The sequence below is a fragment of the Hylobates moloch genome, unplaced genomic scaffold (genome assembly GCF_009828535.3).
Source record: "Hylobates moloch isolate HMO894 unplaced genomic scaffold, HMol_V3 SCAFFOLD_1, whole genome shotgun sequence".
NCBI classification, from domain to species: Eukaryota; Metazoa; Chordata; class Mammalia; order Primates; family Hylobatidae; genus Hylobates; species Hylobates moloch.
In genome coordinates this window covers 211162964-211177939 of record NW_026652276.1, presented here as the reverse complement: position 1 = coordinate 211177939, position 14976 = coordinate 211162964, and the positions used below count along the sequence as shown (strand labels likewise).

The window sequence follows — 14976 nt, the reverse complement described above, 5'->3', positions numbered from 1 at the left end:
CAACAAGAGCGAAACTCTGTCTCAAAAAACAAACAAACAAACAAAAAAACAAAAACAAAACAAAACAAAACAGGAGAGGAGGGAGGGAGAGACCTTCACTGATATCCCTAAAAGATTTGCTTCTCAAAGGAAAATATTTTCCAGGAAGACTGCGAGAAATTAAAGGAACTTCTATGTCATCTTTGAGACCCACCTGAAGACAAGCGGTGTCTCCCACAGTGCCACCAGAGCAAGGTCACTGGCTTGGCTAGATGTGGATGAGGGTAGAGAATAATCTCAGATGTTCTTTGGTTCTAAAAATGAGGTAGAGAGAGACATGCCGCCCAGGAAGGGGTGATGCTGAGTGCAGCTGCCCAGCCAGCAGGGTGGAAGGAGAAACAGACAAAAGGCTCATCAAAAACAGCGGGACCAAAATCGAGCAGGCTGGCAGAATCACCTCTTGCAGGGACACTGCCAGGACACACGACTCCAGGGAGCTGGCTGGAGAGGGGCAGGCCTGTGTGCTCTACAAACCCAGAGGGCTCTGACTCACACAGGAAGGAATGAGCTCCTTTAACAATGGCCTCAGTGTGTGCACGTGTGGGTACAAATAAATGTAAACAGAGCGGGACCATCGCCTAGTAGAGGTTGTCCCGCACATGCTCCATGATGGTCTTCAGCCCCAGCCAGGTCTCCTCTGCAGTGGGGATGATCTGGTTAGCTGGCAGGAGGAAGCCATAGGTCCCGGTATCTCTCAACTCAAATGTGAATGCAAATTTGATGCCGTTGTCATACGCCCAGTCGATGCTGCTCCCGCTAGCTGGATCTATAAGTCGGAGGACAAAACACTCTTGAAGCCCAGTTCCCACCTGGGTTAGATGGGAAGGGGCAAAGAGCTCTGCCTGCCTGGGGTTCCTTTAGGAATCCAGAGTTTGCTCCTCAAGTCATCAGTCCTATGACAAAATCATCAGCCTGATCCCTATGTCTCAGGCCATCCTGCATTGGCCTGAGGTGCACACGGGTCTCAAACCAAGAGATCTAAAACCCCTACTCCCACCTTATTACTAACACTGTGTCCATCCTGTAAGTCCCTCAAAACCAATCTCTATAGAGAGCATGGTAGGCAGCCTCCAAGATAGCCCCAATGATACTTGGATCCCAGAAGTCAGGTCTTTGTGCAGCTCCCTCGCTAGTGTAACTGACAGGATGCTGCAGAAATGAAGCCGTCTGACTTTCAAGGCCAAGTCGTAAAAGACACTGTGGCTTCTGTCTTGCTGTCTCTTGGATTACTCACTCTGCATAAGCCAGCTGTCGTGGTGTAAGGACATTCAAGCAGGCCTCTACAGAGGTTCATGATAGTGAGGAACTGAGGTAGTGAATGAAAAATGCAAGCTGATATGGTTTGGCTGTGTCCCCACCCAAATCTCATCTTGAATTGTAGCTCCCATAATTCTCATGTGTTGTGGGAGGGGCCCAGTGGGAGATAATTGAATCATGGGAGTGGTTTCCCCCATACTGTTCTCGTGGTGGTGAATAAGTCTCATGAGATCTGATGGTTTTAAAGGGAAAACCCCTTTTGCTTAGTTCTCACTTGCTCTTTGCCCTGCTACCATGTAAGACATGCCTTTTGCCTTCTGCCATGATTGTGAGGCCTCACCAGCCACGTGGAACTGCGAGTCCATTAAACCTCTTTTTCTTTATAAATTACCCAGTCCCAGGTATGTCTTTATCAGCAGTGTGAAAATGGACTAACACACAAGCCTTAGGTTGACTGTGGCCTGGAAGACATCTTGATTGCAGCCTCACGAAGGATCCTGAGCCAGAGCCATCTAGCTAAACCATTGCATTCCTGCCCTACAGAAACTGTAAGAAAATGTACGTTGATTGTTTTAAGCTGCTAAGTTTTAGGATTTTTTTTTAACATGGCAAGAGATAATGGATACAGAGAAGGGAGCACAGCCCTTGGGACTTACCTTTGCCAAAAGGCTTATGAAGGGCAAGAGGTCCATTTTTCTGCTTCTTACCAGTCAAACTCTACTAGCTTAGAAATTGCCTAAGAGTACAAAGCATAGATAATTTTTTCTTTTTTCTTTTTGAGACGAGGTCTCACTCTGTCACCCAGGCTGGGGTGCAGTGGCATAACAACAGCTTACTGCAGCCTTGACCTCCTAGGCTCAAGTGATCCTCCCACCTCAGTCTCCCAAGTAGCTGGGACTACAGGCACATAACACTATGCCCGGCTAATTTATTTATTTGCAGAGATGGGGTCTTACTATGTTGCCCAGCTGGTGTCAAACTCCTGGACTCAAGTGATCATCCCACCTCAGCCTCCCAATGTGCTTGGATTAAAGGTGTGAATCCCACGCCTGGCCTGGATGACATTAAATAATAAAATGATGTCAGTAGCAGCTACCATTTGTTGAGCATCTACCATGAACCCCGCATTATATCAGACACTTCACACTTATGATCTCCTAATCTTTAAAAACTCGGTGAAGTAGGTTTTACTGTCCTTGTTTTACAGATGAGGAAATCCAAGTTCAGAATGGATAATTCACCTAAGGAAATACAGATGGAAAATGGCGAAGCTGCAATCTAAACCCAGGTCCATCTGATAATAAAGCCCAGGCTCTCCTCAACCAACCTCAGATCTAGTGAATATATTAACAAGCCTGTTACATGGAAATATGGGTCCTTTGGCTTTTCCATGGTTCCTGAGAGCTGTGTGATTCCTCAATAGCATTTGTGATTTTTCTAGGGATGCTTCCAGTGAGACTCCGTGCTCCCTCCCTGTGTGGTTCCCATGGCCTTTCTCTACCTTAAGAAAATGCTGAATGAAAAGTAATGGTACCAGAAGTTTCTAGAAGTTACTTATATGGCAAGTGCAAGTATTTCAGAACACATTTGAGATTCAGGAAGGAGGCAAAAAGGCTTCTGCTGAGCAGTCAAAATGACAAAGTTTGTAAACTTCACTTTATTTGGGTCCCTGCTGAAAGTCTACCTACTCTTTAAAAACAACAACAACAAAAAAAAAAAAAAAAAGGGAACACACTATTAACACTGTTCTGCACACGTATTTTTCAATTAACAATTGGTGAGTATTCCATTTTAGTGCACATAGATCTACCTCATTCACTTAAGGGCTGTGTAGTGCTGCATTGTGTGAACGCACCAAATGTGTATTTATCCTGCATTCTCTAGGTGGACATTTTAAACACTTAACAAGGGTTGGGACTCAGAAAGTGATATCCCAAAGGCTGATGTTTTGACATGCTGAGGGCCCTCAGAAGCCGCCCCCGAATCAAGGTCCCTCTAACTTCTTGTTCCCCATACCTGCCCCACCACCAAACACAGGGAGCGACTGTCTGTCTTTGGATCCAAATTTCCTCATCTGACTGAGAAAGCATCTTTCCAAAAGAAATGCGATTGTCTTAAACACCCTCCCTAGAGGTCTCATCAAATAACCAAGAAAGATAAACCACCAGAAGAGATGAGACTGGGAATCATCACCACACCCAGACAGACGTCATCTATTCTTCTGAGGGCAGCTCTGAGAGATTGCCTGGAGGACTTTATCTGCTTAGTAAGACAACCTTTGTTCCTGTGCAGCTCTGCCCCTCACCTTCCTGTAATGTCTGCCTCCCACCTCCCCAGTCCATATATCTCCTTCCTCCTGTATGAAAAACGGTATACAAGCTTCTGTGCCCCATTGGGTTATCGGGAAATCATTCTCTTGTGATTCCCCTGTGCCATGCACACTAAAATAAAATTTTGTATGCCTTTTCTCCTATCAATCTGCCTTTGGTCAGTTGATTTTTCAATGAACCTTCAGAAGGCAAAGGGGAAGTTTTCCCTTGGCCCCTATACACGTCTTTTGTGACTATAGATAATGCTGTCATGAACACCCTTTCTTCCCCCAAGTCTGATGGATAATGCACCAACATTGTAACAAGATTGGAGGAAGGCATATGTCACACATGAGTGTGAAAACCCAATCACCACGCTTATGAACTACAAAAAGTAAATGAAACTACCTTATCCACGAGTCAGGTGAACCCAAAGAACTTGTTTCCAAGCTCTTCCTGGAGCAGAATCAGGGAAGAGGAGGGGAAAGCGTTGCTAGAGGCTGTTGGCCTGAAGCAATACAAGCTACTGAGACAGTTCTGGCAGGAGAAAGGAGACACAAAACTCTACAAAGCAAGCACAAGAATTAAAGAAGCAAAACAGACCGGGACCATTTAGCAGAAGGTCCAAACAGTCCAAGATGGCAGAGTAGGCCATTAGCATATATGAACTGGGGTTGAGAAGTCCACTTAACCATGAAGAAAGGGGCTTGAATCTCTTCTCCATGCTCTGTTTTAGAAGGCAGAAGAGTGTAAAATCCATTTTAGAATTATTTTCCTCTAAAATGGCGATCTAGGAAAAGGTCCAGCACTTGAAAGGACAAACGTCGACTGTGTATGTAGCACACACCATAACCTATGGCATTGGATAGAGTGCTATTATACAAAAATTGATTGCTTTTTTTGAAAAAACAAGGAGGACAGACAAGGCCTATAAAGAATATGGAAGATGGGCTCTTAGAAAAGGTGGACATTTTGGCTGGGCGCCGTGGCTCACGCCTGTAATCCCAGCACTTTGAGAGGCTGAGGCAGGCGGATCACCTGAGGTCGGGAGTTCAAGACCAGACTGACCAACATGGAGAAACCCCGTCTCTACTAAAAATACAAAAATTAGCTGGGCGTGGTGGCACATGCCTATAATCCCAGCAACTCGGGAGGCTGAGGCAGGAGAATTGCTTGAACCTGGGAGGTGGAGGTTGTGATGAGTGGAGATCACGCCATTGCACTCCAGCCTGGGCAACAAGAGCGAAACCAAACTCCATCTCAAAAAAAGAAAAGAAAAGAAAAGAAAAGGTAGAAATTTTATGTCTCCTGGACAGCCCGCGGGAGAGCCTTCCTCCTCTTCTGTTGGAGCAATCTGATGAGTATCTCCCGGTTTTGGCAGTTTATGCTGTGGAGGAGGGAGAAGAATGTGTCTGATGCAGGAGGACAAGGCCATTATTTAAGCTGGTGTTTGACCCAAAGGCCGGGACCCTGGTGACCCCCAAAGATCTTTGGAGAGGACATCCTCAGAGGGCACCTACCAAGTCTCATCTAACTGTCTTTGGCCCCTCACTCCATTCTAATTAAGCAGAGGATGCAGAAACTCTCCAGGTGTGTTGTCTGAAGAGTTCCCACTTAGCAACACTAATATCAAGAAACCATGAATTATTAATGGATTGTTGCTGCAATTAGCAACACAAACACCAACATCATCTGATGGCATCTGAAACAGAGACAAGACTGTTGAGATGGAGTCCAGAGGAGGGCCCGGGGGGTGGATGGAGGATCTTCCTAAAAGAGGGGGTCTGAAGCAAAGCCAGTTGAAACTGAGTCAAGGTGGAGGGGAGAGTGGGCGGAGAATTGAAGAGGAAAGAAATGGCAGTGAGTTTGCAAAGTTCTGAGGGTGGACCAACTATTAAGACACTATTATAGAAAAGCCAACAGAGGAGAAAGAAGGGCGAGGTGGCTCACGCCTGTAATCCAAGCACTTTGGGAGGCTAAGACAGGCAGATTGCTTGAGCCCAGGAGTTTGAGACCAGCCTGAGCAACATAGTGAGACTCTTTCTCTACAAAAAAAAAAAAAAAAATACAAAAATTAGCTGGGCATGTTGGTGTATGCCTGTACTACCAGCTACTCAGGAGGCTGAAGTGGGAGGATCACCTGAGTCTGGGGAAGTTGAGGCTGCAGTGAGCTGAGATTGCACCAGTGCACTCCAGACTGGACCAGAGAGTGAGACCCTGTCTCATAAAATTTAGAGAAATAAAAGGAGGGCACTACCTTAAGGGGGATCAGAGTTGCGCCTCCCATGTTTATACAGCCATGCATCACTTCACAATGGAGGTATGTTTTCATCATCGTGCAATGTACTTACACAAACCTAGATGGTATAGCCTACTGCACACCTAGACTATATGGCATAGCCTATTGCTCCTAGGCTACAAGCCTGCACAGCATGTTACTGTACTTAACACTATTGACAGTTGTAACACAATGGTGAGTATTTGTCTGTCTAAACAAATCTAAACATACGAAAGGTACAATAGGCCAGGTGCACTGGCTCGTGCCTGTCATCTCAACACTTTGGGAAGCTGACAAGAGAGGATTGCTTGAGCCCAGATAAAGATCCCTTCAGGTATTTTCTTCTCACAGTCTACAAGATATGCTCAGCCATAAGGCGTTCACCTCCATCTCATCCTTTCCATGCTCTCGCATGCAAGCCCTATATTCAATACTTTTTCAACCTTCTATCTCCCTTCGTAGATGCTACCCCCCAAATCCCGCCACTCTTCTACCTTCAATTTTTTTTTTTTTTTTTTTTTTTTTTTTGAGACAGAGGTTCACTCTTGTAGCCCAGGCTGGAGTGCAACTTCCACCTCCCGGGTTCAAGCGAGTCTCCTGACTCAGCCTTCCAAGTAGCTGGGATTACAGGTGTACATCACAACGCCCAGCTAAAGTATTTTAGTAGAGACGAGGTTTCACCATGTTGGCCAGGCTGGTCTCAAACTCCTGACCTCAGGTGATCCACCTGCCTTGGCCTCCCAAAGTGGGAGGATTACAGGCGTGAGCCACTGCACCCAGCCTCAACACCAATTTTAAACCCCAACCAACACTCATGTTCTGATCTAATTAAAAGTTCTCTCACCATGTTTCACCACCTTACTTCCACTCACATAAAGGGAGCCCCAAATTAGTTTATAAATGGCAGCGCATCAAAAAACCCTCCCTCCAAGCAGGATATGCCATCATTAAGGGATATCATAATGATACCCACTCTCTCCCACCTAAAAGAGTTGTAGAGGCTGCCCCCTTGCCTTTGGGCACATCCTCCCAACAAACAGAATTAGTTGCCCTAAGAGCACCAACCCTAGCAAAAAACACACGAGTTAATTTATACACCGATTCTAAATATGCCTATAACATCATCCATTCCAATGCCCAAATTTGGAGCGAGCAGGGCTATCTCACGGCTGAGGGAACTCCTATCATTAATGGAAAACTAATCCATCATCTAAAGGCAGCTTTACTTCCAGAAAAGGTTGCAGTTATCCATTGCAAAGGACATCAATCATATCAAAGCCACATTTCTTTAGGGAACCGTGAGGCTGACTGTTGAGCAAAACATGCCTCAACCAATCATCCAGTTCCCCAATACCTATTTCGCCTCATACAACATATCCCCTCCTTTTATCCTAAACACCAAATACAGCAACTAGTTACGGCAGGGGCACAATTCAAACCCCCATACTGCTTCATACAAAACAAATTAGTCCCACCTAACCCTGAAAAAATAACTCTTTTATGAGACATTCACAATCTCTTCCACAGTAGCCATTTCCCTCCACAACATTTCATAAGTTCTCATATACACATAACCCCAGATATAAAGGAGCAGTTAAAAGCCATTTCCCATCAACGCTCTATTTGCTACAAAGCGTCACCCTATTCCAACACTAAACCCCCTTCTTTCCCAACCCGTCGAGCCAGGGGACACCTTTCAGGACAAGATTGGCAAATTAATTTTACCCATATGCCCCAGTAAAAAGGGTTCAATTTCTTTTAGCTCTGGCTAATACCTTTTCGGGATGGGTGGAGGCTTTTTCCATCCAACAATCGAATTTCTATTGCCGCCTCCAAATTAATAACACCAATCATCCCCAGGTTCGGGATGCCTCTTTCTTTTCAATCTGATAATGGCCCCGAATTCATTTATCAAATTACTCAAATACTTGCACAGGCCCTACTAATCACCTGGAAGCCACACATCCCCCATCACCCTCAATCTTCAGGAAAGGTTAAAAAAATGAGTAACATTCTAAAAAACACCCTCACCAAGTACTCACTCCAAACACATACAAACTGGGTTACACTTTTACCTTTGGCCCTTCTAAAATCCAAGCATTCCTACCTAAACTTCCAATGCTCAGCCCCTTTAAACTCACGTCCAAAAGACCACTCACACCTTTTGTTCCACCTCAGAGTCAAGCCCCCCCTCTACCAACCCCTCTCGTTTCCCCTCTTCTACATACCATCCACCATTTTATTTGGGAATATGCTAACAAATGCCTGCCACAACCCGTAACTGACTCCTCTAATCCCTTCCTACAGCCAGGAGACTGGGTTCTGGTAAAAGATCCCAGTCCTACCCCCAATTCCCCGCTCACACCTAAATGGAAGGGACCTTACCACATCATCCCTACCACACCCACGGCAGCAAAACTCCAAGGACTCCCCAACTGGTTTCATTATACTTCTCTCAAGAAAACAGACTTCCCTTCACCACATACCCAAACAACCAAGTCTAAAATCCCTTCAACCTTCTCAGTGTCTCCATAGGACCCATTTCCCTTCACCTCACCCAAATCCTGAAGAAAAAGGAAGAGAAATCCACATAAGCTGCTTACATCTCTTTCTCTCCCAAACTTTCATCGCTTCCTAACCAACCTCATTACAGCCCTTCAGTGGTACCCTTACAGAATTCCCATTATACATCCTGAACAGCTCCTTACTGTGCTATGGGACTTATGGCTTCAAGGAACTTTCCAGGATTTTACTCCTACCCAAATAACTTTTTTCTCTTTTTCTTGTTTCTTTCAGTATAAATTCCCTAATCACATCAACCTTACCAATACAACCACTCCTAACTGCTCTCAAACTAGAACTCTCTATAAACCTTACATGATCCCTCTTGCTGCAAGCTAACTGTTCCTTTGCTCCGGAATGCTGAATGTGCTTATCGCTGTCTTCCTCAGCTTACACAGCTCTTCCTACAACCCTTCATGACCTTTTAACAGGAAACATAACCCTAATTTATAAATTCCAAAAAGGAGCTTCCTTTTTTAAAAGAGCTGACACCCTGGTCAGCGATTATCCTGCTTCCAGGGCCAATCAGGCCAACAAATTATTTCAAACCTATTACAACTCCCTACAACACCTCAAGCCCCAAGGCCCTCCCATTAAAGGGCCCATAACTAAACACACCCCCATTTTACAACAAGCCTCACTTTGCTTTTCAGCCTCTAAGGAAAATTTCCCTGTAGGGTCCTTAACGCCTAACCAATGCAACCGCACTCATTATTATTAAACACCCTCTGACCATCAAACTAATGAAGTTGACTACCAAGGATCATCAGAAGCAAATGGAGCATTTTTGCAACTGGCTCTTTTCACAGCCTCTCCCTCAACCAATGCCTCCAGCCCAACTTGTGTTGTCCCTGGTGCCCACCTTTTTCCATGGTTGGATATCAATAGTGCAACATCCGACTGCATTATTGTGTAAAAAATAACTCTTCCTATATCTCTACCACAGTGGGTGTCTCCCTGGCCTCCTCCTTGTCCACCCGGAGTAATGAACCACAGGAAAGAAAAAACATCCCATCTTTAATTCACTTGTTTTCTTTCCATATCTCCACCTGTATTTACAACAAAGGCTTGTTCTTTTGGTGTGGCACAAACACATATCTTTGTCTCCCCACCAACTAAACTGGAACCTGTGCCCTAGTTTATCTTTCTCCCTCCATTAAACTAGTTCCTCCTAATCAACCTTTACCCATTCCATCTGTCCAATAGGTTTTAAAAAAGAGGGCCATCCACGTCATTCCTTTGATGGAGGCCTTAGGTGTAACCTCTATACTTGGATTGGGAGCAGGCAGATCGGCCACGTCTTTAACATACTTTAAAAACGTCCTTCAACAGAACTACAGGGTTCTTTAAAAAAATATAACTGAAGCCTTATAAAAGCCCAAGACCAACTAGACTCCTCAGCTGTAGTCCTCCAAAATAAATGGGGATTAAATCTTATAACAGCTGAAAAAGGGGGCCTCTGCCTCTCATTGGGTAAGAATCAGGCCTAGTAAGAAACACTGCTGAAAAACTTTTAAAAAGGGCTAAAAAGCTAAAGGAATAGCTAAACAACCAAATAAATTCTTGGTTTGGAAACAAAATCACAACACAGGTCATCCCATTCCTGGGCTCTCTCCTAATAATATGCCTAAGACTAATGTTCTTACCCTGCCTAATCAACCTTTTTCAAAGATATTTAACTGACAGAATCCTGCCCATCTCACAGACTACTACCCAAAAACAACTACAGACAGCGTTACTCCTACAGTCAGTCCGAGACCAAAAAACTCTCCGTGCCCCCCTCAGCAGGAAGTAACCAAAAGGAACATGCTGCCCTTCATCCTTTTACAACTATGAGGTCTGGATTAACAGAGCAGGAGCATCACCATCTTGGGCAAACACTGCCATTTTAAGTTCCCCTTGATTAAAAACTAGCCCCAGCCGGGTGCGGTGGCTCACGCCTGTAATCCCAGCACTTTGGGAGGCCGAGGCAGGCGGATCACGAGGTCAGGAGATCGAGACCACGGTGAAACCCCGTCTCTACTAAAAATATAAAAAATTAGCCAGGCGCGGTGGCGGGTGCCGGGTGCCTGTAGTCCCAGGTACTCCTCAGGCTGAGGCAGGAGAATGGCGTGAACCCGGGAGGCGGAGCTTGCAGTGAGCCGAGATGGCGCCACTGCACTCCAGCCTGGGCGACAGAGCGAGACTCCGTCTCAAAAAATAAAATAAAATAAAATAAAAAATAAAAAATAAAAACTAGCCCCAAACATCAGCCTAATGGGTAATGTCAGCATGACCAGAAACATTCCAACTCTAAGATAAACCTCCCCTCCGACCAGAAACATGCCAACCCCAAGATAATCTCCCCTCTGACCAGAGATATTCCAGCCCCGAAATAAAACTCTCCTTCACACAGAAACATTCCGAGCCTGCGATAAGCTCCCGCTCCCTAAACCCTTAAATACCCTTAGTCTGTAAGAGAGAACACTCCTGACCGAAATTAGCCAGAAACCCCTCTCAGGTTTATTCCCAGAATAAACCTGCCTTTGACTGTTAAGCTGCTTTTTGTGTTTCTTTCCTCTTTCTTTAACTCTTACAAGAAGAGGGCTTGTGCCGGAAAACTCCTCCTTATAATAACCATCCGATCTCATGAGAGTTACTCACTATCATGAGAACAGCACAGGAAAGACCTGCCCCTGTGATTCAATTACCTCCCACCAGGTCCCTCCCACAACGTGTGGGAATTCAAGATGAGATCTGGGTGGGGACACAGCCAAACCATATCAGATGGGGTCTTGCTATGTTGTCCAGGCTCAATGTTTGTCCATCTCCTTTAGGAAGATGAGAGATTCTCCCCCAACTCCACTACCACCATCAGTTTACCAGCTGAAAGGTGGGTTTCCCTTGAAAATGGACGGATGGGCATGAGGAATTTTTGATATGATGTTGATGAAGGGGACTGCATTGCAACAGCTGTCACCACACAGGTGTGACATAGTTGTCTATTACCAACAACAAAAACAATCAGATGACAAGTAAGTCTAACTTACAGCTCTCCTCCCACTCCATTTCAAGTTTCCTCTCAAAGTGCCTTCTAAATAACTCATAAATAAGCGAGTACTTACAGACAGTGGTGCAGGTGGGACCCACTTGGTACTCAGTGCCAGACACAGAAGCCAGAGCTTTGGCTGCATGCCTTGCCACCTTGTCCTGGGAAGGGAGAATCCATGGAGTGAGAAAAAATGGATCCTGAAGCTTGACCTTCCTCAGCTGCTCTGCTCTGGGATGGTTTGGAAGATTATCGGCCCCTCCCCTGATTTCCTTTCTGGTCCCTTGTTTCCCCTTCACCCAGTCCCAAGGCCCAACTGTAAACTGAGGGAGGTGGCATGGTTCCTTCAACTCCTTCTCCCACCACACCCCCAGTTCTTGACTCCCAGGTTGGGGGAGGAGATGAGGAGGGAAGTGGAAGCCTGTACGTTATGTACTCAGACTGGAAGAGATGGGGGTTCTGGGGCTGCTCACTGACCCACTAGGAATCTGGTAAAGGCACCACCGTCTTCACTTATCCTGAGAAGGGGGACATCATGCACACATGAGGGAAGGCCAAGTATGCTCAAGAGAAAGCTCTCAAAGAGTTGGGTGTTGCAGAGGAGAGGAGGAGAAGGACCACCATAGGTGGATGATCCCTGCGTAGAATGCCTGCCTGAGAGGCCGGGTGGGGGTGGGGGAGCAGAATCAAGCCCGCACTTTGCCATGAGCCTGGGAGGGGCTGCGTCTGCCTGAGGTTTAAGGGCTGGCTGTGAGCCTGAGCAGCCGCCTGCAGTCACCCTCCAGATGCCAGGCCTGCTCCTGATGGTCCACGTTCTGGACGAGACACAGAGCACCCCAGGCCATGGCCTTCACCCTCCTTAAACTCTTCCTTCACTAGAGTGAGGAGCTCTCCCCCTTGCCCACCCGGGTGCCACCCACAGTCCTTGGCAAGCAGCGGGTCTACAATACATGGCAGTCAGAAAAACAAGGGAGAAGGAAAGGTGGGGCAGGTATGGTTCTGGGAACTCATAGCAGACACAGAAAAAAGGACACTGTTTTCCTGTCCCCAGCAGACGACAGCATATCCCAAAGGGCAGGGAGAGAAGACTGGACCTTCAGTGAAACATGCCTAGCCTCCTAGACCCTCCCTATAAAGCTGCAGAGCTACCACCTTAGCAGTGCCAGGAGGGTCAGGCGGTCCCCAGGCTGGGTGGGAGGCAGCTGTGACTCACCAGTTCCTCGGCATCTGGGGCCTTTTTGACTGAGTACCCATATGGATACATCAGCAGCTGCGAGTAGCTGTGCAGGTCGATGAAGCACTTGAAATTCCCATGTTTCTGGATGAAATCTACCACAGATTTCACCTCCACTTCCGAATTGGCGTGGGGTCCATGGTACACTTCGGAGCAAGGGTTGTCACTGGCTCCCTTTCCTATTGGGGATAGCCCAAGAAGAAACATTAACTCCTAGTCCAAGAACACAGAAATGCAAGACACTCCACCTAGAGAGGGGCCGAAGGCGTTGGGAATGGGCAGGCCACGGCGAGACGGCCCAGAGCACCTAGTCCACGGTGGGTGTGGACTGCAGAGAAGGCATGCAAGAGGGAGGGTTGAGTGTTGGGTCTACTACAGCTGCGGAGAAAAACTGTTGGAGTTGACCTTGCCTTGTACCAATAGCAGTTGTCATAAATAATTAATATCACCCTTGAGAATGAGTTGTAATTAATAAGTAGTCTAGATAATTAATATGAATAGCAATAAATAATGAAAATGACTCCATTTATTCTGGTGTCAACTTATTCTCTGGTTCAGATCTTAAAGGCCAAGTGTGCCAGAAATAATCAATTGTTGTGGCTAAAATCTCTTGATTATTTGACAGGTATTTAGAAACACTGCCTTCTGTATTACTTCATAATACAGTTCCCTTGGGTTTCTAGGGTGTGTGTGTGCACACGTGCATATGTGCGTGTGTGCGTGCGTGTGTGTGTGTGTGTATGAGGGTGACTGAAACCACCCCAGTGGTGGGAGTATCTGACTTAACTTTGAAGCTCTGAGTTCCCACATTTTTATCAGTTCCTTTCCCACAGTCATTATTTTCCCCCAATGATTTGTGTGGTATTTCTATACAAGTAAAAGAAGTACATTAAAAACAAACCATCAGGGCCGGGCACAGTGCCTCATGCCTATAATCCCAGCACTTTGAGAGGCTGAGGTGGAAGGATCACTTAAGCCCAGAAGTTCAAGACCAGCCTGGGCAACATGGCAAAACCCCATCTTCACAAAAAAATACAAAAATTAGCTCGGCATTGTGGCATGCGCCTATAGTCCCAGCTACTCGGGAGGCTGAGGTGGGAGAATCGCTTAAACCCAGGATGTTGAGGCTGCAGTGAGCCATGATCATGCCACTGCACTCCAGCCTGGATGACAGAGCACGACCGTGTCTCAACAAAACAAAACAAACAAACAACCCATCAGTATAGCCATGGGACAGTGAAAGAGAACTGTCTGGATTTGGAATTGGAAGGTGAGTTTAGATCAGAACTCTGATCACCCGTGTCATCTTGATATTGTCTCTGAGCTTCCACCGTCTCATTTCAGATCATAAAATTCACTTGCTAGGTGAGAAGAATAAATATGATAAATACTGGAAGGTACTTGGTACACAGTCGGCACTTTTGTGGAGGGTGGGTTTTAAATCACTGGCACTCAGAGGCCAGGTCTCCTAATTCTCTTTCCCTTTCCATGACGGCCAGCTGCTAAGGTTCATATCTACACATCTAAGGGTACTGGAGTGGAATTTTCACAGCACGGTCTTGCCCATTGGGGTGACAGTGCTAATTCCTCTCTTCTGAGGTGCTGCCAGGAGTCCTTCCGCCTGCTCACAACTTGCCCAGGCAGGGCTGGTAGGGTCAGGGATAAGGAAGCTTCCCCGTTTTGTATGTCTTAGAAGAGAGTGTTTTTAAAATATTAGCATAGATGGCAATCTCAATGTAAGATGCTCTGTCCCACCATTCTCTCAGGAGGACAGACATTACTATCATTCCCTTTCAAAATCACAAAAATATATTTTAAAAAACAACAAACAGGCCAGATGCGATGGCTCATGCCTGTAATCCCAGCAATTTGGGAGGCTGAGGCAGGCAGATAACCTGAGTTCAGGAGTTCAAGACCAGCCTGGCCAACATGGCAAAACCCTGTCTCTACTAAAAATACAAAAATTAGCTGGGCATGGTGGCACGCACCTGTAGTCCCAGGAGGCTGAGGCAGGAGAATCATCTGAACCCAGGAGGTGGAGGTTGCAGTGACAGTGAGCCAAGATCCTGCCACTGCACTCCAGCCAGGGCGAAGGAGCAAGACTCCGTCCAGCAACAACAAACAAAACACTAAGTCAGAGCCTAAGGAGTGCTCCTCAGTCTCTCAGTGACACAGCAACGGAACCAAAGTGGAAACGGGCTCCGTCCCGGCCAGCTCAGAGCACTGGTAGACCAGGCGAGCCCAGGGACAGCAGGATTTGAGAACTGTC

General features: G+C 46.3%; 1 protein-coding gene and 1 non-coding gene across 3 annotated transcripts in view; both read right to left on the bottom strand.

Annotated features, from left to right (window-relative positions):
• Window positions 1-259: 259 nt before the first annotated feature.
• Window positions 260-14976, bottom strand: part of CPA4 (carboxypeptidase A4) — a 30284-nt gene continuing 15567 nt past the window's right edge. For both annotated transcript variants that reach the window (XM_032761739.2, XM_032761741.2), the window contains 3 exons: window positions 12687-12886; window positions 11550-11634; window positions 260-805 (listed from right to left, as the gene is read on the bottom strand). In XM_032761739.2, the coding sequence (XP_032617630.1) occupies window positions 618-805; window positions 11550-11634; window positions 12687-12886 (473 nt within the window). In that variant the 3' untranslated portion in view covers window positions 260-617. The remainder of the gene's footprint in view (window positions 806-11549; window positions 11635-12686; window positions 12887-14976) is intronic.
• LOC116809970 (small nucleolar RNA U13) lies at window positions 3899-4002 on the bottom strand. Its single transcript, XR_004370124.1, has one exon. It is a non-coding gene; the product is annotated as a small nucleolar RNA U13 (small nucleolar RNA).